The sequence below is a fragment of the Microcebus murinus genome, chromosome 1, assembly GCF_040939455.1.
Source record: "Microcebus murinus isolate Inina chromosome 1, M.murinus_Inina_mat1.0, whole genome shotgun sequence".
NCBI classification, from domain to species: domain Eukaryota; kingdom Metazoa; phylum Chordata; class Mammalia; order Primates; family Cheirogaleidae; genus Microcebus; species Microcebus murinus.
The window spans coordinates 102,519,663-102,547,259 of record NC_134104.1 but is presented as its reverse complement, the minus strand read 5'-3'; the positions used below and the strand labels follow the sequence as shown (position 1 = coordinate 102,547,259).

Genomic DNA, 27,597 nt, shown 5'->3' with positions numbered 1-27,597 from the left:
GAGGTAACCCTATTTTAGAAGGTTGTTCTCATCCTTTTTCTGAAGTTTTAAATGCATATCTGTACATACAGAACTAGCATGAAAATACATGGTTTAATACTTTTTTTAATTTCAGCATATTATGGGGGTACAAATGTTAAGGTTACGTATGTTGCCCATGCCTCCCCTCCCTCATCGAGTCAGAGCTTCAAGTGTGACTGTCTCCCAAACATTGCACATCTCACTCATTGTATTTGTATATACCCATCCCCTCGCTCCCTTTTCCCACCCGCCCAACACCTGATAAATGTTTTCCTATGTGTCCACTTAGGTGTTGATCTATTAATACAAATTTGCTGGTGAGTACATGTGTTGCTTGTTTTTCCATTCTTTTTTTTCGGCATATTATTGGGGTACAGATTTTAAGGTTTCAATAAATGCCCATTCCCCCCCTCCCCCAACAAGTCTGAGTCTCCAGCATGACCATCCCCCAGATGGTGCACATCTCACTCATGTATGTATATACCCGCCCCCTCCCACCCACCCAATACCCTATTACTGTAGTACCTATGTGTCCACTTAGTTGCTGCTCAGTTAATACCAGTTTGCTGGTGAGTATATATGGTGCTTGTTTTTCCATTCTTGGGAAACTTCACTTAATAGTATGGGTTCCAGTTTTAACTAGGAAAATATATGATGTGCTATATCACCGTTGTTTCTTAGAACTGAATAGTACTCCATGGTATACATATACCACATTTTATTAATCCATTCATGGATTGATGGGCACTTGGGCTGTTTCCACAGCCTTGCAATTATGAATTGTGCTGCTATAAACATTCGAGTGCAGGTGTCTTTTTTGTAGAGTGTCATTGGATCTTTTGGGTAGATGCCCAGCAATGGGATTGCTGGATCAAATGGTAGATTCACTTATATCACTTTAAGGTATCTCCATATTGCTTTCCACAGAGGTTGAACTAGTTTGCAGTCCCACCAGCAGTGTAGGAGTGTTCCTATCTCTCCACATCCATGCCAGCATTTATTGTTTGGAGAATTTTTGATAAAGGCCATTCTCACTGGGGTTAAGTGATATCTCATTGTGGTTTTGATTTGCATTTCTCTGATGATTAGAAATGTTGAGCGTTTTTTCATATGTTTGTTGGCCATTCTTCTGTCTTCTTTAGAAAAGTTTCTGTTCAAGTCCTTTGCCCACTTTTTGATAGGGTTATTTGACTTTTTCTTGCTGATTTTCGTGAGTTCTAAGTATATTCTAGTTATCAGTCCCTTATTGGATGCGTAGGATGCAAAAATTTTCTCCCATTCTGTAGGTTGTCTGTTTACTTTCATGACTATTTCTTTGGCTGTGCAGAAGCTTTGTAGTTTGATCATGTCCCATTTATTTATTTTTGTTGCTGCTGTGATTGCCTTTGGGGACTTCTTCATAAACTCTTTGCCTAAGCCGATGTCCAGGAGAGTGTTTCCAACTTTTTCCTCTAGAATTCTAATAGTTTCATACCTTAGGTTTAACTCTGTTATTTAGCGTGAGTTGATTTTTGTGAGAGGTGAAAGGTGTGGGTCCTGTTTTAGCCTTGGTAGTATAGACATTTTAATGATGTTGAGTCTGCCAATCCACGAGCATGGTATGGATTTCCATCTGTTTACATCCTCTGCTATTTCCATCCTCAGTGTTTCATAGTTCTGCCTGTAGAGGTCTTTTACCTCCTTGGTTAAGTATACTCCTAGGCACTTTAATTTCTTTGTTGCTATTGTGAAGGGAATTGAGTCTTTGATTTGGTTCTCAATTAGATTGCTGTTGGCCTATATGAATGCCTCTGATTTCTGTGTATTGATTTTGTATCCTGGGACTTTACTAAATTCATTGATCAGTTCCAGGAGTTTCTTGGTTGAATCTTTGGGGTTTTCTAGATATAATATCATATCATCAGCAGACAGTGAAAGTTTGATCTCTTCTGCCCCTATTTGGATACCTTTAATTCCATTTTCCTGTCTGATTGCTGTAGCCAGGACTTCCAGCACTATGTTGAACAGAAGTGGAGATAGTGGGCAGCCTTGTCTGGTTCCAGTTCTAAGTGAGAATGATTTCAATTTTTCCCCATTCAGTATGATGTTGGGTATGGGTTTGTCATATATGGCTTGTATCATTTTTAGGTATGTCCCTTCTATGCCTATTTTCTTAAGTGTTCGTATCATGAAAGGGTATTGAATTTTGTCAAAAGGTTTTTCTGCATCTATTGAAAGAATCATGTGGTCTTTGTTTTTGCTTCTGTTTATATGGTGAATTGCATTTATAGATTTACGTATGTTGAACCATCCCTGTATCCCTGGGATGAAGCCCATTTGGTCGTGATAGATTAATTTTTTTTTCAATGAATCACACTGTAATATCTTTAATTAAGTACAAATAACTTTTTGACATGTTATTATGTTACATGGAGATGATTTCACCCACTGCTCTATTTGGCTACCAGTCTCTTATCCCTCTCTTCAGCAATGGTGAGGCGGATACCTTTTCCTCAAGGAAGAGAAATCCATGGTTTGTTGCCTTTGCCAATAACGAAAATGTTGGAGAGGCGAGTGGCAAAGCTGTTGCCATTGGCATCTTTCACGTGAACCACATCAAAAGACCCGGGATGTCTTTCTCTGTTGGTGGTCACACCAATTCTTCCCAGGTTAGCGCCTCCAGTCACCATACACAGGTTACCAGTGTCAAACTTGATGAAATCAGTAATCTTGCCAGTCTCCAAATTAATCTGAATGGTGTCATTCACTTTGATGAGTAGATCAGGATAGCGGATGGTATGAGCATCATGAGTCAACAGATGAGGGATTCCTTTTGTGCCCACAAAGATTTTTCTCACTTTGCACAACTTGTACTTGGCCTCCTCAGGTGTGATACGATGAACAGCAAAGCGACCCTTGGTGTCATAAATCAGACGGAAATTCTCTCCAGTCTTGTCAATGCTGATGACATCCATAAATCCAGCAGGGTAGGTTATATCAGTTCGGACCTTGCCATCGATTTTTTTTTTTTTTTTTTTTTTTTTTTGAGACAGAGTCTCGCTTTGTTGTCCAGGCTAGAGTGAGTGCCGTGGCATCAGCCTAGCTCACAGCAACCTCAGACTCCTGGGCTCGAGCGATCCTTCTGCCTCAGCCTCCCGAGTAGCTGGGACTACAGGCATGAGCCACCATGCCCGGCTAATTTTTTATATATATATCAGTTGGCCAATTAATTTCTTTCTATTTATAGTAGAGACAGGGTCTCGCTCTTGCTCAGGCTGGTTTTGAACTCCTGACCTTGAGCAATCCGCCCGCCTCGGCCTCCCAAGAGCTAGGATTACAGGCGTGAGCCACCGCGCCCGGCCTTGCCATCGATTTTAATGAAGCGCTGCATGTAGATATTCTTCACTTCATCTCCTGTCAGGGCATACTTAAGCCTGTTTCTTAGGAAAATGATGAGTGGGAGACACTCTCCCAGCTTGTGGGTACCGGTGGATGGACGAGGAGCAAACACACCGGTCAGCTTATCCAGCATCCAATGCTTTGGAGCTGCTACACGCTTCAGATGCTTTTTGGGACCTCGGGCCATGGCTGCGCTAAGCATGGAAAGAGCTAGATTAATTTTTTGATAAGCATCTGGATTCAGTTAGCTAAGATTTTGTTGAAAATTTTTGCCTCTATATTCATTGGGGATATTGGTCTGTAGTTTTCTTTTTTTGTTGCATCCTTTCCTGGTTTTGGTATGAGAGTAATATTCGCTTCATAAAAGGTGTCGGGGAGGTTTCCGTTCTTCTCGATGTTGTGGAATAGTTTCTGCGAGATAGGTACTAGTTCTTCTTTGTAAGTGTGGTAAAATTCGGGTGTGAAACCATCTGAACTGGGACTTTTCTTTTTAGGGAGATTTTTAATTGCTGTTTCTATTTCAGCTCTTGAGATTGGTCTGTTCAGGGAATCTATTTCTTCCTGGTTGAGCCTAGGGAGGTTGTGTGTTTCTAGAAATTTGTTCATTTCCTCCACATTTTCTAGTTTGTGTGCATAAAGACTTTTGTAGTATTCATAAATTATATCTTGTATCTCTTTGGGATCAGTTGTGATATCTCCTTTTTTGTTCCTGATGGAGCTTATTAGAGATTTGTCTTTTTTGCTTTTCGTTAGCTTAGCCAATGGCGTGTCAATTTTGTTTATTTTTTCAAAGAACGAACTTTTTGTTTTATTAATCTCCTGAATAGCTTCCCTGTTTTCAATTTCATTTAGTTCTGATTTGATCTTGATGATTTCACTTCTTCTGCTGGGTTTGGGGTTGGTCTGTTCTTTTTCCAGCTCTTTGAGTCGTTTCATTAGATTGTCTATTTGTGATCTTCTTGTCTTTTGGTTATAGACATTTATGGAGATAAACTTTCCTCTCAGAACTGCTTTAGCTGTGTCCCAGAGGAGTTGATAACTTGTCTCTCCAGTGTCATTTTGTTCATAGAATTTTTTTAATTTCCATCTTGATTTCTTCATTTATGAAGTAATCATTTAGTAGGTGGTTTAATTTCCACATTTTTGTGTAGAAATGTGAGTTTCTTTTAGGGTTGATTTCTACTTTTATTCCACTGTGATCCGAGAAGGTACATGGTATGATTTCTATATTTTTAAATTTCTTGAGATTTACTTTGTGTCCTAGGATATGGTCAATCTTAGAGAATGTCCCGTGAGCTGATGAGAAGAAAGTATATTCAGTGGATTTGGGGTAGAATGTCCTGTAAATGTCAGTCAGATCCAATTGTTCCAGAGTTTTGTTTAGGTCCATTATTTCTTTATTAATTTTCTGTTTGGAGGATCTGTCTTGTGCCATCAGTGGGGTGTTGAAATCTCCGGTGATTATGGAGTTGCTTTTAATCCATTTGCTTAGATCCAGTAAGGTTTGCTTTATGAAACTGGGTGCACCTAAGTTGGGTGCATATATACTTAAAATTGTTATCTCTTCTTGTTAAAGTGTGCCCTTCACCATTATATAATGACCCTCTTTGTCTTTCACTACTTTTGTTGGTTTAAAAACTAAATCGTCTGAAATTAGAACTGCCACGCCAGCCTTCTTTTGGCTTCCAGTTGCCTGGAATACTGATCTCCACCCTTTTACTTTTAGTCTATATGCATCCTTGCAGGTTAGATGTCTTTCCTGAAGATAGCATATACTAGGCCTGTATTTTCTTATCCATTCAGCCAGCCTATGTCTCTTGAGTGGAGAGTTTAAGCCATTCACATTTATTGAAAGAACTGATAGGTAAGGTAGATTATTGTTCATTCTGTTGGGTTGGATGTTGTTGCTTTGATTTCACTCTTGAGCCATTGTATTATCTGGCCTTTAATCTTTGGGTTTTGGTTGTTTTTATATTCGTGAGTTTTTATTATGTTCTTCCGTGCGTAACACTGTTTTGAGTACTTCTTGTAGGGCTGGTCTTGTCTTGGTGAATTCTCTGAGACTTTGCTTGTCTGAGAATGTCTTGATTTCTCCTTCATATATGAAGCTTAGTTTTGCAGGGAATAAAATTCTAGGGTGGGCATTGTTTTGTTTCAGAAGAGTGAGAATGGGGCCCCAGTCTCTCCTTGCTTGTAAAGTCTCATTAGAGAAGTCTGGTGTTATTCGAATTGGTTTTCCCTTGTATGTTACTTGCTTCTTTCATCTTACAGCTCTTAGAAGGGCCTCTTTAGTTGATATTTTGGTCAGTCTGATGACTGCATGACGTCTTCCTGTTTGCATTGAATCTCCCAGGGGTCCTCTTAGCTTCTTGAACTTGTATGTTGAGATTTTGAGCAAGACCTGGGAAATTTTCCTCTATTATATCTTCAAATAGCTTGTCCACCCCTTGAGTGTTGTCTTCTTCCCCTTTTGGTAACCCTGTGACCCTCACATTAAATTTCTTCACATAATCTCACATCTCTTGTAGGCTTTGCTCTTTACTCTTGTTTCTCTGCTCTATCTCTGTGACAGTTTTATATAGTTGGAGGGTGTTATCTTCAATCTCTGAGATTATTTCTTCTGTTTGATCTACCCTGTTCTTGAGACTTTCCACTGTATTTTGTAATTCCCTGAATTGAGTCTTCATTTTCAGGAGTTCGGTTAAACTTTTCTTCATTGTGTCTATTTCTTTAGTGAACTTTTGTTCTAGGTCCTGGAGGCTTTTTGTGGTTTCTTTGTGTTGGTTATTGAGTTGTTCTTGCAGGTCGTTGAATTTTCTTATGATCCACATTTGAAATTCCTCTTCTGTCATTTTGGTTGCCTGATTTGGATTTGTGTCCGTTTCTAGGAGGCTGGTGCTCCTCTTTGGGGGTGTGTTTTCCATTTGGTTCTTCATATTTCCTGAGTTCCTTCGCTGATTTCTTCCCATGTCGATCAGTTGTTGTTTCTTTCCTTTAGGTTTTTGTTTGGGTATTCACACGTCTTGTTTAGTTTGTGAGCCGGTAGGTGGTGACTGTGGGTGAGATTCGACCACTCCTTGTATAATGAGTCAGTCGGTGCTGTGAAATGGCTGTGCAGGATGCCCTACCTGTCAGTAGGTGGCGCTTGCTTGGAGGAACAGGCTACGCTGTTGTTTTTGTGTCCTATTATCAGCTCTTGTTCCTGTAGGGAGGCACTCTAGTGCCTCAGGTGGTCAGTGGGGCCCTGAGACTTCCAGGTGTGTCCTTATCTTCCCCTCAGTGAGGGCTGGTCTAGGAGAGAGTCTGGGCAGAGCTGGATTGGGTAAGCCTGCCCTCAGGCACCACCAATGCCGTTAGCAGGGGTCAAAGTTCTGTTCTCTGCTCCTGTGAAAAGCTGTCAGGGAGGGGCTGGAATGGCCCCGATCAGCCAGAAATTCTGCGTGTAGGGGTGGGGCTGTCTGAGACCTGCAGTCCAGAGCGGGCCTCATTTCTCTCCACCCTCCCCAACTCTGCGGCTACTCCTGGGCCTCTGCCAGCAGGCCAGACCACACACCACCAGGCCTCCCCGGACTGTGATGCCGGCAGGGAGGTTCCCTGCGCAGGAACGCCACCTGGGCTGGGCGTACGGCCTCCTTTTGGGAGGAGGGTTGCCCTCTAGGACACTGATCTGCCCCTGAAGGCACACACACCTCAGTAGGCTGTTCACGTATATCCCTTCTGTGCCCCGGGCAATGCAAGACCTCGATGCATGGGATCTGGTCTGCTGATCTGACCTCTGGATCCCAGAGTTCAAAATGTATCCCCACCAGGGAGAGGAGTGTCGGTCCCAATTCACCGATAGGGAGCCCAAGCTGTGTCTATGTCTCTCAGCCTCAGGGTCTGCACCGTTCTCCTGGGATCACCTTGCCAGCAGCACCTGGGAGGGCTGGCGGATAGGGAGCTCACAGTCTGAGTTCCCCTTGGTCAGCTGTAGGGTCCCAAAAGGGAAGGTCCCATTCCCTGGAGGTGCCTCCAGCTGGTGGCTATATTGTCTCTTTGAGCAGCCGTGGGTAGGGTCGAGGGAGGGGAGAAGGAGGCAATATGGCACCTGCCGCGCAGCTTGGGTCTGTGCACACGGAGGTGCCCCGCGGGATTTGGGAGGCTGGTGCCGCGTCCGCTACAGGCTCACTGCTAGCTGGCGGAGGCCATCTCTGGGCTGGTGTCCGCAGGTCTCTCCACCTGCTGGGGAGCCCTCCAACAGTCCCAGATGCAGGGGAGGGGAAACGGCAGATACACCTACCCTTCCCGCTGGTCTCCGGGAGGCTCCGGTGGTCTCAGCTTCTAGTTCTCCTCCGCAACCTCCTCCCATGGAGCCTTCTGGGGTCTCACGTACCCCTCCTTCCAGCCCTCGTCTTCTGTATGCTTGTCTTCTTGCTTCTTTTTTCTAATTTCTGCTAGAATCTGTCTTTTCTGCAGAGACACTTTGTCTGGTGATGTTTCTCATCCGCCATCTTGATCCTCCCCCTGTTTTTCATTCTTGAGATACTTCACTTAGTAGAATGGGTTCCAGCTATATCCAGGAAAATACAAGAGGTGCTATATATCACCATTGTTTCTTAAAGCTGCATAGTACTCCATGGTATACATATACCACATCTTATTAATCCATTCATGAATTGATGGGTACTTGGGTTGTTTCTACAAGTATGCAATTGTGAATTGTGCTGCTATAAACATTCGAGTGTGGGTGTCTTTTTCATAAAGTGACCTTTGATCTTTTGGGTAGATGCCCAGTAGTGGAATTGCTGGATCAAATGGTAGATCTACTTGTATCACTTTAAGGTATCTCCATATTGCTTTCCACAGAGGCTGAACCAGTTTGTAGTTCCACCAGCAGTTTAGGAGTGATCCTCTGTCTCTGTATCCATGCCAACATTTATTGTTTGGGGACTTTTTGATAAAGGCCATTCTCACTGGAGATAAGTGATATCTCATTGTAGTTTTGATTTGCATTTCCCTGATGATTATAGATGTTGAGCATTTTTTCATATGTTTGTTAGCTATTAGTCTGCCTTCTTTTGAGAAGTTTCTGTTCATGTCCTTTGCCCATTTTTGGATAGGGTTGTTTGATTTTTCCTTGCTGATTCTCCTGAGTTCTAAATAGATTCTAGTTATCAGCCCTTTATTGGATGTGTAGCTTGCAAAAATTTTCTCCCATTCTGTGGGTTGTCTGTTTGCTCTCTTGACAGTTTCTTTGGCTGTGCAGAAACTTTTTAATTTGATCAGGTCTCATTTGTTTATTTTTGTTGCTGCTGTGATTGCCTTTGGGGTCTTTCATAAATTCTTTGCCTAGGCCAATGTCTAGAAGAGTATTTCCAACGTTTTCCTCTAAAATTCTTATAGTTTCACACCTAATGTTCAAGTCTGTTACCCAGCGTGAGTTGATTTTTGTTAGAGGTGAAAGGTGTGGGTCCTGTTTCAGTGTTTTACATGTGGCTATCCAGTTTTCCCAGCACCATTTATTGAACAAGCATTTTTTTCCCCAGTGTATGTTTTTGTCTGCTTTGTCAAAGATTAGTTGGCTATATTAGGATGGTTTTATATCTGGGTTCTCTGTTCTATTCCACTGGTCAATGTTCCTGTTCTTGTGCCAATACCATGCTGTTGTAATTACTATAGCCTTGTAGTATAGTTTGATATCTGGTAAATTGATACCTCCTCTTTTGTTTTTATTGCCTAGGATTGATTTTGTTATACGGGGTCTTCTCTGGTTCCATACAAAGCATAAAACTATTTTTTCTATATCTGTGAAAAATTCCCTTTGATAATAAGTCTTGGCATTCTTTCCATGCCAGGACATAGAGGTCCACTTTATTTGTTTATTTGTTTAATTTTTTATATAGCATTCCAGAGAACCATAGGTTATTTAACTGTTCCTCTAATACTGACCATGTATTGCCATATATTGACTATAAACATTGTTTCTTTTTGTTTCTGCTATTAAAACAGTATTGTATGAGCACCTCTGGGGGATGGACATGTTTGAAGCTCTGACTCAGGGGAAGGGGCAAAGGCAATATACATAACTTAAACATTTGTACCCCCCTAATATACTGAAATAGAAAAGAAACAACAGACTTGAATAACAACAACAAAAAACAGTACTGTATAACTTTAAGAATTTTAAATATATCCATCCTTTTACACCACAATTTATACGACATATACATTTGCATGTACAAATTACTCATTGTATATGTACAGGTCATTTTTTAATTAACTTTTTATTTTGAAATAAGTTTAGATTTATACAAAATTGCAAAAATAGTGCAGAGAGTTTCCAGATACCCAGCTTTCCCTGACATTAATACTTTACATAACTATGGTACAATTATAAAAAATATTGGTTTTGTACCAATGTACTATTAACTAACCTACAGACTTTATTTGATTTTATCATCTTTTTCTACTAATGACTTTTTTCCTGTCCAGAATTCAATCTGGAATTCCATGTTGCATTTACATTTTATGTTTCATTAGTCATCTTTGATCTGTGACAGTTCTTCAGTCTTCCTTTGTCTTTCATGATTGTGAGGCTTTTGGAGAGTACTGGTCAGTCATTTTATAGAATAGCCCTCAATTTGGGTTTGCCTAGTCCTTATTCATAATTATATTGAGATTATTCATTTTTTGCTTAGTTTTGGACATTAGGGGTTCTCTCAGGTCACACATTTGCCCTATTAACTTGTGCCATCTTCTGTTGAACAATTCTTACTTTCTAGCACCATAAAACATTCTAGGCTCATCTTGAATTTTTCATGCCCCAGCTGAATCAGTTCTCCAAGATGCTCTGATTTCTTTTTTGGAGAATGGTATTTAGAAATTAAGATCTAGGCATTGGATATGCTTATTGCTACTGAGATATTCTTGCATCTGAACATTCATTGTTTTTGTCATTTGTATCTTTCCGTTGGATCATGACAATCAGATTATCCATTCATTGTTTTTTAATAAATGCATTTAAAGCTATACATTTTCCTCTTAGTACTTTGATATATAGTATTTCCATTGTTATTTATTTCTAACTAGTTTATCATTTCTAGTTTTACTTCCTCTTTGTCCCAAGGATTATTAGATGTATATTTACGTTTCCATGTATATAATTTTTTTTTGTTGCCCTTTTGTTGTTAATTTTTCATGTAATTTTATTTGGGCAATAAATGTAAGTATATGACTTCTGTTTTCTTTTTAAGAATATGTTAAGATTTCAGCTGTAGCCAATGACATGGTCAATTTTTGTGATTATACCATATATTGGGGAAAAATTATTATTAGATATAAGATTCCAATTATATCCGTATATCAATCTTATTAATTTTATTATTTAAATCTTCAATATCTTTGTCTATTTTTCATCACATTATTACTTTTTCCATTTCTGTGAGAAAAGTGTTAATACTTCTGATCATTATTATTAATTTGTTCTCATTGTATTTTTAACAGATTTTTCTTTATATATTTTACAGCTATGTTATTTTTCTTGGTGATTGGGCTTTTAATCAAAATTAAATGTTCTTTGTTCCATTTAATGCTCTTGCTAGTTATTAATATTAACATATTTTATCATCTTTTAAAGCATTTGTTTAGTATATACTTTCATAACCTTTTATTTTCTACATTTCTCCGCCAATATTTTTTTTTTTTTTTGAGAGAGAGTCTCACTTTGTTGCCCAGGCTAGACTGAGTGCTGTGGCATCAGCCTCTAGCTCACAGCAACCTCAAACTTCTGGGCTCAAGCGATCCTCCTGCCTCAGCCTCCCAAGCAGCTGGGACTACCGGCATGCGCCGCCATGCCCGGCTAATTTTTTGTATATATATTTTTAGTTGGTCAATTAATTTCTTTCTATTTTTTTTAGTAGAGATGGGGTCTCGCTCAGGCTGGTTTCGAACTCCTGACCTCGAGCAATCCGCCCACCTCGGCCTCCCAGAGTGCTAGGATTACAGGCGTGAGCCACCATGCCCAGCCTCTGCCAATATTTTTTAAAGATGTGACTCCTAAAAACAATATTTGGCTGACTTTTTTCTCATGGTATGCTAAGAGAAATACTTGCCAAGGTATTAAATGGGACTGAAAATAAGAGGATTCATTTAAAATCTTTTAAAGGTGCCTTTAGACTTCCAGATCCTCTGTCTCACGCCACCTCCCCCAAGACATGTAATTACCTTTCCCTGTTCCTGGCAGTAGCCTTGGTGTTTCTTCTCTGGTCTCAGTGATACTAGGCATGGCTGAAGATGGAGAATGGTAGAAAAGAGGTGGTGAACTGAGGACAGGGAGATTAAGTTAACATTGACTTTTGAAACAGTGGCATCCCCTGCCACAACTCAGGTACCTTCCCTTACTTCCCAGGACTTTGTCAAGAGCTTGGAGCTTGGGAGAATGACTAGATAGGGAGGAAAGATCTATGCTGTCAGCATAGCTAGTTCCTCACTGGACTTCCCCACAGTGAAGCCTGTCATTAAAGAATCCAGTCCCCCACCCACTCACACAGAAGCTTATAGGCAGCATTTCAGTTGCTTATTTTTTAGCTTTTTAGGAGAAAATGGTAAAATAAATACTAACACAGATTTTTAAATTATCAAGATTTTGTCATGTTTGTTTTATGTTTCTTTTTTTTCTTTGATGAAGTATTTTAACATAAATCCTAGTCTGCATGCTGTTTTATCCCTATTTAATCTCTGCATGCTCTTTTATCCTTCAGTGTGATGTGACTTTTTTTTACATAATCATAATATTATTATTCCTAAATTAGCAATATGTCCTTGGTGTTATCTAATTCCTAGTCTATAATCTAATTTCCTCAATTCTTAAAGAAAATTGTTTTAGTCAGGTTCTATACAAGGCCCACATGTCATATTTGGTTCTCCTTTATCTAGAAAGGTCTTCCCTCCTTTTCTCCCTTTGTAATCATTAGCTTATAGAAACCAGGCTAATTGTCCTTTAAGTACCTTATTCTTAAATATGAATAGACAACAAAGCATCACCAGACTTTTGAGGGAAGCCTCAAAAGTGAAAGACAAAAAACAAAACAAAGGGAAAAAGTGAAACAGAAGCAATGCAGCAAGGTGAAGAAACTTCAAAATCATATTATAATTGATATCCTAAATGAATTGTATACATGAAACAAGAATAAGAGGTCATAAAAAAGAGCCTTTTGGAGAGCAAGAAAGAATTCTTGGAGGTTAGAATATGATAAGCTAAAATTTAATAGGCAGAAAGGAAGATAATGGAAGTAGTACAAAAAATCAAAGGTGGTAAAATGGTACACAAAGGGTAAGGCAATTAAAAGATCTGTCCAGGAGATACCACAATCAAAATAATACAAAGATGTTATAGAAAGGAGCATCTTTCTAGAAATGGACAGGAAGGATCATTCTTCCTGGGGGAAAATTTCTGAAACTAAAGAACATTAGTTTCTAAAGCAAGTACCAAGTGCCCAGCACAGAGAATGACAGACAAAAGACTAACATGATAACTCATTGTGATCAAATTGAAGAATCTCAAGTGAAAAGAGAAAAATTTTCTTTAAGAAAATGCTTCTTGAAGTGTGGAGAAGAAAAGTATATTAGTCCATTTCCACTGCTATGAAGGAAATACCTGAGGCTGGGTAATTTATAAAAAAAAAGAGAGATTTATTTGGCTCACAGTTCTGCAGACTGTGTAAGCATGGTGCCAGTATATGCTTCTGATGAGGGCTCCAGGGAGCCTCTAATCTAGGTGGAAGGTGAAGGAGGAGCAGGCGGGTCATGTGGTGAAAGAAGGAGCAAGAGAAGCAGGAGATGATGCCAGGCTCCCTTAAAAAAACAGCTCTCACATGAGCTAATAATGTGAGAACACACTCATTATTGTGGGGAGGGCACCAAGCTATTCATGAGGGATTTGTCCTTATGACCCAGCCACCTCCCACCAGGCCCTATATTTATCACTGGGGCTCAAATTTCAACATGAGATTTGGAGGGGCCAAACATCGAAACCATATCAAAAGGGAAACCTACCATGTATCACACAAAGAAGTAAGAATGAGAATGTCACTAGACTCCTCAGCAGCAGCATTGGAAGTTAGGAAACAGTGTAACCATGCCCTAATTTTCTGCTGAATATATTTTTAATCCGTGATTCTATATTCAGCCAGAATGGTTGAGTCTGAGATAAAATAATGACATTTTCAGACATTGAGAGCCTCAAACATACCACCCCATGCACAGAAAATTCCTTATTTCAACTCAGACTAAACCAAAAAGGAAGAAAATTTCAGAACCAGAGTATAGGCAAATTGACATGAAAGAGAGATGAGGGCAATTCATGTAGTCAAACCAGAGCATAACCAGACTAGAGCAGGGGAATGGAGAACTATAGGAAGACTGCCTCCTGGAAAAGAAATAAGGTGGGAAGATTATCTACTATATCTGAAGGTATTGAGTGGAGAATTACACCTTTGTTAAAGTTGGAAGAATAGTCAGTTATAGGTATACATAAAACTAAGAAAGAAAAGGAGTTAATTTCAGAGACAACAAAATTTTACAAGAAAAGAAAGATAATCATGGCGTTATATTTGCCTTACCACATATAATAAAGAAAAATGTAAATACTGAATATAATTTAATAAAAAGGGTTAATTTAACTATATTGGGAGGATGAGGGGAAGGAGGGGGAGAGATGTGTAAGTATGTGAAGGAGCATCAGTTCTTATTAGCTGCCTGCCCCAACATTCATTTCCCTTCTATCTGAGTAACAGAAGTACAAATATATTTGGGTGCTAATCTTCCCAGTTAAAGGACTGCACCTCCCAGCTTCTCTTGCAGCTGAGTGTGACCATGTATCTAAGTTCAGTAGAAATATTCAATAGTACTTTGAGATTGACTTAAAAGGAATAGAGCACTGATGCCATGGCACTCACTCTAGCCTGGGCAACAAAGTGAGACTCTGTCTCAAAAAAAAAAAAAAAAAAAAAAAGGAATGGAGCAGGCCACTATTCTCCTGCTGCTGCTGCTGATCTGGAATGAGAATGTAATGATTGGAGCTTCCACCACCACCATGGACTATGAGAATAAAATATACACACCAAAGATAGTAAACCAGAGATTTGGCAGTATCTGGGGCCCTGACGACATTATAAAGCTATTGTTTCACTAGGACTGGTTGCCAATGCATTTGTTTCATGTGAGACTTTATGTATATATGCCATCATATTCAGGTTTCAGTTATATGTAGCAGATCTAGATCTGAACTGACTTATTATTCATTAGATAATATCTAAACTGAAATATTAGGAAATATCAGTGTAAACACATTATTTAGTAATATGGAGGTAAATACTAGAAGAAATGGAAAAAGGTTAAAAGTAGTTACCTTTGGCAGTTGGAATTGGGGTAAAAGCAAATGCTTACTATTTCTTCTTATAATCTTTTTAGTAATTTCAATGGTTTGGATGTGGTTTGTCCCTGCCAAAACTCATGTTGAAATTTGATCCCCAATGTGACAGTGTTGGGAGGTGGGGTCTAGTGGGAGGTGTTTGGGTCATGGAGGCAGATCCCTCATGAATAGATGAATGCCCTCCCTGGGAGTTAAGTTCTCACTCCTGTGGGAATGGATTAGCTGTGATGAGAAAATGTATTTAAAAACAATCTGGCTTCCTTGATCTCTCTCTCTTTCTTGCTTCCTCCCTCACTGTGTGTGTTTCAAGCATGATCATCCCCCAGACGTTGCATATCTTACTCATTATGTTTGTATATACCCATCCCCTCCTCCCCCCACCCACCCAACACCCAATAAATGTTATTCCTATATGTCCACTTAGGTGTTAATACCAATTTGCTGGTGAATACATGTGGTGCTTGTTTTTCCATTCTTGAGATACTTCACTTAGTAGAATGGGTTCCAGCTCTATCCAGGAAAATACAAGAGGTGCTATATCATCATTGTTTCTTAAAGTGCAATAATACTCCATGGTATACATATACCACATTTTATTGATCCACTCATGTATTGATGGGCACCTGGGTTGTTTCCACACCTTTGCAATTGTGAACTGTGCTGCTATAAACATTCGAGTGCAGGTGTCCCATTTTAGAATGTCATTTGATCTTTTGGGTAGATGCCCAGTAGTGGAATTGCTGGATCAAATGGTAGATCTACTTGTATCACTTTAAGGTATCTCCATATTGCTTTCCACAGAGGCTGAACCAGTTTGCAGTCCCACCAGCAGTGTAGGAGTGTTCCTATCTCTCCACATCCAAGCCAACATTTATTGTTTGGGGACTTTTTGATAAAGGCCATTCTCACTGGAGATAAGTGATATCTCATTGTAGTTTTGATTTGCATTTCCCTGATGATTATAGATGTTGAGCATTTTTTCATATGTTTGTTAGCTATTAGTCTGCCTTCTTTTGAGAAGTTTCTGTTCATGTCCTTTGCCCATTTTTGGATAGGGTTGTTTGATTTTTCCTTGCTGATTCTCCTGAGTTCTAAATAGACTCTAGTTATCAGCCCTTTATTGGATGTGTAGCTTGCAAAAATTTTCTCCCATTCTGTGGGTTGTCTGTTTGCTCTCTTGACAGTTTCTTTGGCTGTGCAGAAGCTTTTTAATTTGATCAGGTCCCATTTGTTTATTTTTGTTGCTGCTGTGATTGCCTTTGGGGTCTTTCATAAATTTTTTGCCTAGGCCAATGTCTAGAAGAGTATTTCCAACGTTTTCCTCTAGAATTCTTATAGTTTCACACCTAATGTCTCTGTTAGCCAGCGTGAGTTGATTTTTGTGAGAGGTGAAAGGTGTGGGTCCTGTTTCAGTCGTCTACATGTGGCTATCTACTTTTCCCAGCACCATTTATTGAACAAGGGTTTTTTTCCCCAGTGTATGTTTTTGTCTGCTTTGTCAAAGATTAGTTGGCTATATGAGGATGGTTTTATATCTGGGTTCTCTGTTCTGTTCCACTCGTCAATGTCTCTGTTCATGTGTCAGTCCTAAGCTGTTTTAGTTACTATAGCCTTGTAGTATAGTTTGAAATCTGGTAAATTGATACCTACCTCCTCTTTTGTTTTTATTGCCTAGGATTGATTTTGCTATACGGGGTCTTCTCTGGTTCCATATGAAGTGTAAAACTATTTTTTCTATATCTGTGAAAAATGATGATGGTATTTTAATAGGTATTGCATTGACGCTGTAGGTCACTTTGGGTAGTATAGACATTTTAACAATGTTGATTCTGCCGACCCATGAACATGATATATTCTTCCACCTGTTTACATCCTCTGCTATTTCTTTCTTCAGTGTTTCATAGTTCTCCCTATAGAGGTCTTTTACCTCCTTAGTTAAATATATTCCTAGGTACTTTATTTTCTTTGTTGCTATTTTGAAGGGAATTGAGTCTTCGATTTGGTTCTCACTTGTACTGTTGTTGGTGTATATGAATGCCTCTGATTTCTGTGAATTGATTTTGTATCCTGAGACTTTACCAACTTCATTTATCAGTTCAAGGAGTCTCTTAGTTGAATCCTTGGGGCTTTCTAGATATAATAACATGTCATCAGCAAAGAGTGATAGTTTGATCTCTTCTCCTCCCATTTGGATTGCCCTTAATTCTGCTCTCTTGTCTCATTGTTGTAGCAAGGACTTCCAGCACTATGTTGAATAGAAGTGGAGATAGTGGGCAACCTTTTCTTGTTCCAGTTCTAAGTGGGAATGCTTTCAATTTTTCCCCATTCAGTATGATATTGGCTGTGGATTTGTCATATATGGCTTGTATCATTTTTAGGTAAGCCCCATCTATGCCTATTTTGTTGAGCGTTCTTATCATAAAAGGGTGTTGAATTTTGTCAAATGCTTTTTCTGCGTCTATTGAGAGGATCATATGACTTTGTTTTTGCTTCTGTTTATATGGTGAATTACATTTATAGATTTGCATATGTTGAACCATCCCTGCATCCCTGGGATGAAGCCCACTTGGTTGTGTTGGATTATTTTCTTGACAAGCACCTGGATTCGATTGGCTAGGATTTTGTTGCTAATTTTTGCATCTATATTCATAAGGGATATTGGTCTGTAGTTTTCTTTTTTTGTTGCATCCTTTCCTGGTTTTGGTATCAGGGTTATGTTCGCTTCATAAAATGTGTTGGGGAGGATTCCATCCTTCTCGATGTTGTGGAATAATTTCTGCAGGATAGGCATCAGTTCTTCTTTGTAAGTGTGGTAAAATTTGGGTGTGAAACCATCTGGTCCAGGACTTTTCTTTTTAGGAAGGTTTTTTATTGCTGTTTCAATTTCAGTATTTAATATTGGTCTGTTCAGGAATTCTGTTTCTTCCTGGTTGAGCCTAGGGAGGCTGTGTGTTTCTAAGAAATTGTCCCTTTCGTCCACATTTTCCAGTTTGTGTGCATAGAGGTTTTTGTAGTATTCATAAATTATATCTTGTATCTCCGTGGCATCAGTTGTAATTTCTCCTTTATTGTTCCTGATGGAGCTTATTAGAGATTTTTCTTTTCTGCGTTTCGTTAGTCTAGCCAATGGTGTGTCAATTTGTTTATTTTTTCAAAGAACCAACTTTTTGTTTTATTAATCTTCTGTATAGTTTCCCTGTTTTCAATTTCGTTTAGTTCTGATTTGATCTTAATGATTTCCCTTCTTCTGCTGGGTTTGGGGTTGGTCTGTTCTTTTTCCTGGTCTTTGAGACAATTCATTAGGTTGTCTATTTGTGATCTTTTCTACTTTGGTATATAGGCATTTATGGAAATAAACTTTCCTCTCAGGACTGCTTTAGCCATGTCCCACAGGTTTTGGTAACTTGTGTCACCTTTGTCATTTAGTTCAAAGAATCTTTTGATTTCCATCTTGATTTCCTCATTTATGAAGTGATCATTCAGCAGAAGGTTGTTTACTTTCCATGACTTTGTGTAGAAGTGAGAATTCCTGTTAGGATTGATCTCTACATTTATTTCATTGTGCTCTGAAAAGATACATGGTATAATTCCTATTTTTTAAAATTGTTTGAGACATGCTTTGTGTACTAGGATATGGTCAGTCTTAGAGAATGACCCATGAACTGATGAGAAGAATGCATATTCAGTGGTTTTGGTGTAGAATGTCCTGTAGATATCAGTCAGGCCCATTTGTTCTAGAGTTTTGTTTAAGTCCATTATTTTTTTGTTGATTTTCTGTTTGGAGGATCTGTCCTGTGCTGTTAGTGGCGTGTTAAAGTCTCCAACTATTATGGTGTTGTTGTTTATCCATTTGTTTAGATCAAGAAGAGTTTGCTTTATGAATATGGGTGCACCTAGGTTGGGTGCATATATATTTAGAATTGTTATGTCTTCTTGTTGAACTGTACCCTTCCTCATTATACAGTGATCTTCTCTGTCTTGTATTACTTTTGTTGATTTAAAAACTAAGTTATCTGTAACCAGCATTGTCAGACCAGCTTTCTTTTGGCTTCCATTTGCTTGAAATACTGTTCTCCACCCCTTTACCTTTAGTCTAACTGCATCCTTGCAGGTAAGATGTGTTTCCTGAAGGCAGCAGACACTTGGCTTGAATTTTTTTGTCCATTCGGCCAGCCTGTCTCTTGAGTGAGGCGTTCAAGCCATTCACATTTATTAAGATAACTGATAGGTGGGGCAGATTTCTGTTCATTATGTTGGGTTGAACTTTGTTGTTTTGTTTTCTCTCTTGAACCATTGTGATCTCTGGGCTTTGATCTTTAGCTTTTAGTAGATTTACATTCATGAGTGTTTATTGTGCTGACCGTAGGTAACACTGTTTTGAGTACTTCTTAAAGGTCTGGCCTTGTCTTGGTGAATTCCCCCAGTCTTTGCTTATCTGAGAATGTCTTGATTTCTCCTTCATATACAAAACTTAGTTTTGCAGGGAATAAGATTCTATGCTAGGCATTATTCTGTTTCAGAAGAGTAAGAATGGGGCCCCAGTCTCTCCTTGCTTGTAAAGTTTTAGTAGAGAATTCTGGCGGTATTCAGATTGGCTTTCCTTTGTATCTTACTTGCTTCTTTTGTCTTACAGCTCATAGAAGGGCCTCTTTGGTTGATATTTTGGTCAGTCTGATGACTGCATGTCGTGACGTCCTCCCGTTTGCATTGAATCTCCCAGGGGTCCTCTGAGCTTCTTGAACTCGTATCTGGAGATTTTTAGCAAGGCCTGGGAAATTTTCCTCTATTGTCTTCAAATAGCTTATCCAAACCTTCTGTGTTTTCTTTTTCCTCTTCTGGTAGCCCTAGGACCCTCACATTGGGTTTCTTCACATAATCCCACATCTCTTGTAGGCTTTGCTCTTTTCTTTTGTTTCTCTGCTCTATCTCTGTGACTGATTTATTTAATTGGAAGGTGTTATCCTCAATCTCTGAGATTCTTTCTTCTGTTTGATCTACCCTGTTCTTGAGGCTTTCCACTGTATTTTGTAGTTCCCTGAATTGATTTTTCATTTCCAGGAGTTTGGTTAAACTTTTCTTCATTGTTTCAATTTCTTTAGTGAATTTTTGTTCCAGGTCCTGGAATCTTTTTGCATTTTCTTTGTGTTGGTTATCTAGTTGTTCTTGCAAATCGTTGAATTTTCTTACAATCCACATTCAAAATTCCTCTTCTGTCATTTTAGTGGTCTGATTTTGGTTGGTGTCTGTTTCTAAGGGGCTGGTGTTCCTCTTTGGGGTGTACTTTCTGTTTGGTTCTTCATATTTCCAGAGTTCCTTCACTGATTTCTTCCAATCTGGATCAGTTGTTGCTTCTTGCCTTTAGGTCTTCTTTTGGGTATTGACATGCCCTGTTTAGTCTCTGAGCTGGTGTTTGTGGGTGAGATTTGACCACACCCTCTATGATGAGTCAGTAGGTGCTGTGAAAAGGGTGTGCAGAATGTCTTCCCTGTCAGTAGGTGGCACTTGCTTGAAGGAGCAGGCTACACTCTTGCTTTTGGGTCTTGTATCAAGCTCTTGTTCCTCTGGAGAGGCACTCTGGTGCCTCAGGTGATTGGTGGGGCCCTGGGACTTCCAGGTGTGTCCTTATTCTCCACCTCAGTGAGGGCTGGCCTGGGATTGAGTCTGGGTGGAGCTGGGTTGGGTAAGCCTGCCCTCAGGCACCACAAATGCTGTTAGCAGGGGTCAAATTTCTGTTCTCTGCTCCTGTGAAAAGCTGTCAGGGAGGGGCTGGAATGGCCTGCTCAGTCTGAAAGTCTACATGTAGGGGTGGGGCCATCTGAGACCCACAGTCTGGAGCAGGCCTCACTCCTTCCTAACCTCCCAACTCTGCGGCTACTCCTGGGCCTCTGCTAGCAGGCCAGTCCTCACGCCACCAGGCCTTCCCTGGCTGTGATGCCGGCGGGAGTTTCCCTGCGCTGGATCGCCACCTCGGCTGGGCACATGGCCCTCCTTTGGGAGGAGAGTTGCCCTCTAGGATGCTGATCTGCCCCTGAAGGCACACACATCTCAGTAGGCTGTTCACGTATATCCCTTCTGTGCCCCGGGCAATGCGAGACCTGGGTGCATGGGATCTGGTCTGCAGGTCTGACCTCTGGGCCCTGGAATTCAATCCCTAACCCTACCAGGAAGAGGAGTGCCTGTCCTAATTCTCCCACCGGGAACCCAAGCTGGGTTGATGTCTTTCAGCCTCAGGGTCTGCCACGTTCTCCTGGAATCACCATTCCAGCAGCACGTGGGAGGGCTGGAGGGTAGGGAGCTCACAGTCTGAGTATCCCTCAGTCAGCTGTTAGGGCCCCAATAGGGAAGGTCCTGTTCCCTGGAGGTGCCTCTGGCTGGTGGCTATATTATCTCTCTTGGCAGCTGCGTATAGGGACGGGAGAGGGGATAAGGAGGTAATATGGCATCTGCCGCACCACTCAGGTCTGTGCATACGGAGGTGCCCTGAGGGAGTTGTAAGCCTGGTGCTGCGTTCACTATAGGCTTACCGCTCACTGGCAGTGGCCATCTCTGGGCTGGTGTCCGCAGGTCTTTCCAACCGCTGAGGAGCCCACCAGCAGTCCGAGATGCAAGGGAGGGGAAAGTTAACTGCTCCACCTACCCTTGCAGCTGGTCTCCAGGCTACTTGGGAGGTCTCTGCTTCCAGTTCTTCTCCACAACCTCCTGCCATGGAATCTCCCATGGTCTCCAGTACCCCTCCTTCCGACCCTTGTCTGATGTATGCTCATCTGCTTGTGTCTTTCTTCTAGTCTATCCTAGAATCTGTTTTTTCTGCAGAGACACTCTGTCTGGCGTTGTTTCTTATCTGCCATCTTGCTCCGCCCTCCTCAATGTGTGATCTCTTTGCACATTCCTGCTCTCCTTCCACTTTCCACCATGAATGGAAGTAGCATGGGGCCCTCACCATTGAAGCTGCCCAGTCTTGAACTTTCCAGCCATGAGTATTGTGAGCAAACTAAAACTTTTTTTCTTTATAAAGTACTCAGCCTCAAGTATTCTGTTATAGCAACACACAATAGGCTAAAACAATAATATTTGACATTTTAAAGTATGTACATGTATTAATTTAATAAAAAATAAATATTTTAGTTACATTGTGATTAATGTTTATACATGTTTATTGTAAAAATGTGAACAAAACAAAAGAATATAAAGTAAAAGTTCTGCCTTTTTCCAATACTTTACTTTATTTCCCCTGCCTTTAATTTTCACTGTCCTCCCCACAGATAATGGCTGTTTGGTGTGTGTCTCTCCATATTTTTCCTATACATTCATATAGTCCATATATATACACACACACATATAAATATATAGGCATAGTTTTCTTCTACTCATTTTTATTTAGAGCATAAATTTTAATTTTAAAATAGTAATTAGAGAATATTTAAGCTTGTAATGAATGTTGTTTATTTATATTTTTAGAATTCAAGATACAAACATGCAGTTAAAAAGTCAACAAAATGAATTTCAGAGAATACAAAAAGAATTGAGTCATTTGCAACATGAATTAAAAATTAAGCACAGACAATCACAAGTCTTCAGGTAAGATTATTTTTAAAGAATTGAAAATTAGAAAAGTTGTATTTTAACATTCAAAACATTTAGTAATATGGTTTCTATATCCAGTGTGATTGAGAAAAGCAGAAACAGCATCGCATTTTCTTTTTCTTTTTTTAGCTATTTTCTTAGCTGAATAGTTTTGCTAATAAAATTAAGATCAGGCAAACACCTTGTTCTATTAACATCTTGTTCTTATTCTTATTTTGTGGTGACATTTAGAATGAAAGCACAGTAGCTAATCTATTTTCCTTTTCTCTAGTAGTTCTTGATATATTTGACCCACTGATTAATAGTCCAGTGACATGAAAAGTAATAGAATAGGGAAATTTTCTAAATGATAGTAATCAGCCCCCTACATTTAGAAATCTTTATTGTGTAAAGCATGTTAATTCTGCTTTTATGGAATCTTTGGAGGTCTATAATACCTAAAAAGGTAAAAATCCAATGTTATAAAGAAACTAGGAAGTATATTTTCCTTTCTAAAAATAGAATTGGGCCACGGGTCGTGGCTCACACCTATAATCTCAGCACTTTGGGAGGAAGGCAGAGGTGGGAGGATCACTTGAGGCCAGCAGTTCAAGACCATCCTGGGCAATAGCAAGACCCCATCTCTACAAAAATTTTTTTAAAAAGCTGGGAGTGCTAGCCTGGGCAACAAAGCGAGACTCTGTCTCAAAAAAAAAAAAAAAAAAAAAAAAGCTAGGAGTGGTGGCAGGTGCCTGTAGTCTCAGCTACTCAGGGGGCTGAGGCAGAAGGATCCCTTGAGCCCATGAGTTTGAGGTTGCTGTGAGCTATGATGATGCCACTGCACTCTAGCCTAGGCACCAGAGTGAGATCCTGTCTCAAAAAAAAAAAGAACTTGGAATCTAATATATTGAGAATGTTTATGAGACAAATATGATTCCTTTTTTAACTGAGTAACTTTTAGCTCTTAGAAAAGGGAAATAAGTTACATCAACATGGCAAATGACACAGGTTCAGGATGCCTGAAATATGCTTGGTAAGTATTTTGAATGTTAGGCTTTTGTTTTTAATCATTACCAGAAATCTTCTGTTAAAAAAAATTGGGCTACTAATTTTTTAACATTATCTCATGATAACCTATTGGCCATCTACCTTTCATAAATGTCTTGCATATAACAGATGCTCAATGAATAATTTTTGAATGAATGAATGAATGAAATCTACTCACAAAATGGATGACCGTTTTTGTCATCAGAGATCCCTTTGCCCTTTCCTAGAAATCTGGCATTGAACTAGCAGGCTAATACCACCCAGGTGACCCCAACTCTCCTATATTAATCAGGACCATCAGTATTCATTTTTGGCTTCTATAATAGCTTCAGCCCACATCTACTACGGAAATCTCATCTGTTTTGTCCACCAATACCATCATGGATGGTAGGATTGACTAAATTTTAAAGGTTAAACTGGGAGTAGATCAAACAATTACTGCTGCTTTGGAATATTATGGGACTGATACAATTAATCCTCATTATTCACATTTAACATGTCATTTTCAGTATTTTACATTTTTGAAGAAACTTACACATACATATTGAAATGTTATTTTAATTCTATACTCTAATTTCTTGTAATTTTGAATTATACTTTTAACTGCTTATTTTGTTCATATGCTTTCAATAGATCTGTGATTTTTGTTTATTTTTAGCTAAAAGATCACAAATTAGGAGTCTGGGATCTGATTTATATAAAAAATTAGTACATGCTAAAAGCAATTTGGGAAATAACCATCCAAATAGACACTTAGTACAAATTAAAGTTTGTGATAAACAATAATTACTGGTTTTATAAACATTCGAGTGCAGGTGTCCCATTTTAGAATGTCATTTGATCTTTTGGGTAGATGCCCAGTAGTGGAATTGCTGGATCAAATGGTAGATCTACTTGTATCACTTTAAGGTATCTCCATATTGCTTTCCACAGAGGCTGAACCAGTTTGCAGTCCCACCAGCAGTGTAGGAGTGTTCCTATCTCTCCACATCCAAGCCAACATTTATTGTTTGGGGACTTTTTGATAAAGGCCATTCTCACTGGAGATAAGTGATATCTCATTGTGGTTTTCATTTGCATTTCCCTGATGATTAGAGATGTTGAACATTTTTTCATATGTTTGTTGGCCATTATTCTGTCTTCTTTTGAGAAGTTTCTGTTCATGTCCTTTGCCCATTTTTGGATAGGGTTGTTTGATTTTTCCTTGCTGATTTTCCTGAGTTCTAAATAGACTCTAGTTATCAGCCCTTTATTGCATGTGTAATTTGCAAAAATTTTCTTCCATTCTGTGTGTTGTCTGTTTGCTCTCTTGACAGTTTCTTTGGCTGTGCAGAAGCTTTTTAATTTGATTAGGTCCCATTTGTTTATTTTTGTTGCTGCTGTGATTGCCTTTGGGGTCTTTCATAAATTTTTTGCCTAGGCCAATGTCTAGAAGAGTATTTCCAATGTTTTCCTCTAGAATTCTAATTGTTTCACACCTAAGGTTCAGTCTGTTAGCCAGCGTGAGTTGATTTTTGTGAGAGGTGAAAGGTGTGGGTCCTGTTTCAGTCTTCTACATGTGGCTATCTACTTTTCCCAGCACCATTTATTGAATAAGGATTCTTTTTATAGCACCTCTTGTATTACTAGATAGAGCTGGAACCCATTCTACTAAGTGAAGTATCTCAAGAATGGAAAAATAAGCACCACATATACTCACCAGCAAATTGGTATTAATGGATCAACACCTAAGTGGACATATAGGAATAACATTTATCAGGTGTCAGGCAGGTGGGAGGGAGGAGGAGGGGATGGGTATATACAAACATAATGAGTGAGACATGCAAGGTTTTAGGGATGGTCACGCTTGAAGCTCTGACTCTAGGGGGAGGGGAGGCATGGGCAATATACATAACCTTAACATTTGTAACCCCATAATATGCTGGAATAAAAAAAACAAAAAAATAAAAATAAACAATAATTACTGGTTTCATTTATACTCTCACTAGTATATACATTGTATAGAAAAAGGTATATTGGTAAAAATAAATCAAACCAAAGGTTGCAGAGTTCAGTGACTTTTTTGTATCAGAAGCTGATTTTAAACTAGTTTATTATTTTAAAAATATCTGTTAGACTAGGCAGGATGGTGTGTGCCTGTGGTCCCATCTAATCAAGAGGCTGAGGCAGAATACTTGAGCCTAGGAGTTTGAGGCCAGCCTGGGCAACATAGTGAGATATCAATCTCTTAAAAAAAACAAAACAAAAACAACTATTAGAACATAAAATGTAATGATTTCTCTGGATAAAGAAAAGGAGGTTATAATCTTCTCTTTTAAAGAGATAAGGGAAAGAAGCCTGAGGATTCTACTCAGATGTAATCATCTTTATTTATGGAGCCCAAAAGGAACTTTCACTAGATCAATGAACTGTGTTTTCGGGTCACATTGCTCCTTTAATATTATTCTCCCATTTGTTTAATTACAATTGGGCTTAATCACCTATTCTCCAGCAAAATGTTCTTCATGTTCCATGTTTTCCCTGACATCATTTCCAACCTGTCTCTTGCTAGAGAGTGATCAAAAGTAGATATGGTATGCCTCAGTTGGCTCAGTGAATCTGCTATTCAGAATAAAGTGTCTTTCTAAAATGGAAATGAACTTTAGAAGGCCTATAAAATAGATATTAAAAACCAGTATGGAATATAGTTATACTTCACTTCATATAAAGTTATATATAAGTCTAATATTACAAATCAGGCCATATTTGAAATATTCCAGCAGTGTTTACTTTTAGAGGATTCCTAGTGTGAATTTTTCATAAATTGTTTGAAGTATAAAGTAATTATCCTTTAATATTTATTTGTAAATCTAGACCATGTCATCTCTGAAATTTTTAATACTAGCTCCAAAAATCTCTCCTAGCTCTCTCACTTTCACTTTAATTCATCAACCTTATTAAAGGCTATCAGTATTTTTTCCCATTTTCTCAATTATATTCTGGCTTTACTTTGTTACTAACCTTGATCCCATAGTTTATTACCCCACATCTTTTTAAAAACAGCTTCATTGAGATATAATTTACATACCACAAAATTCACCTATATTAAGTGGACAATTTAATGACTTTTAATAAACATACAGAGTTGTGCGACCTTTACCACATCCAATGTTAAAACATTTGAGTCACTCCAAAAAGACTCTCACACCATTTTCAATCAATCTCTGTTCTCATTCCCAGTTCTGGTCAACTACTAATCTTTCTGTTTCTGTAGATTTGCATTTTTCTGGACATGTCAGATACATAGGATCATACAATATGTAGTGTTTACATCTGGATTCTTTCACTAATTGTTTTTCAGATTCATCTATTTGTGGCATTTATTAGTACTTTGTTCCTTTTTATTGCTTAATAGTATGTATATGGATAAACAACATTTTTTAATCCATGTACCAGTTGATAGACATTTTGGTTGTTTCTACTTGTTGGTGCTTATGAATAATGCTGCTATAAACATTCATATACAAGTCTTTGTGTGGGTGTATGTTTTCATTTCTTTGGGGTAGATACCTAAGTGTAGAATTACTGGGTCATATGGTTAATCTATGTTTAACTTTTTAAAAAACTGCTAGACTTTTCCAAAGTGGCAACACCATTTTACATTCTTAACATGGATGAGGATTTTAGTTTCTCCTGTTCTCATCAGCCTTTATTATTGTCTTTTTTTACTTAAATTGCTCTAATGTATGTGAAATAGTATCTCATTGTGGCTTTGATTTGCGTTTCCCAAATGGGAAATGATGTTCATACACTTATTAACCATTTGTATGTCTTATTTGGTGAAATATTTAAATTTTTTGCCCATTTAATTGGTTTGTTTTCTTATAATGAGATTGTAAGAGTTCCTTATATGTTCTGGGTATAAGTCCTTTATATTAAATATAATTGGCAAATATTTTCTCCAAGTCTGTGAATTATTGTTTCATTTTCTTAACGGTGTCTTTTGAAGGCAAAAGTTGTTATTTTTAGAAATAGAATTTATCTGTTTTATTTTTTGGATTGTTCTTATAGTGATATATCTAAAAACTCTGTCTAAGCCAATGTCACAAAATTTTCTCCTGTAGTTTCTTCTAGAAGTTTTTATAGTTTAACTTTTATATTTAGATCTGTGATACATTTGACTTAACTTTTGTGTATGA

General features: G+C 38.7%; 1 protein-coding gene across 1 annotated transcript in view; it reads left to right on the top strand.

Annotated features, from left to right (window-relative positions):
* Nucleotides 1–27,597, top strand: part of LEKR1 (leucine, glutamate and lysine rich 1) — a 185,005-nt gene that overhangs the window by 44,346 nt on the left and 113,062 nt on the right. Inside the window, exon 4 of the mRNA XM_076004425.1 lies at nucleotides 22,268–22,387. Within this exon, the coding sequence (XP_075860540.1) occupies nucleotides 22,268–22,387 (120 nt within the window). The remainder of the gene's footprint in view (nucleotides 1–22,267; nucleotides 22,388–27,597) is intronic.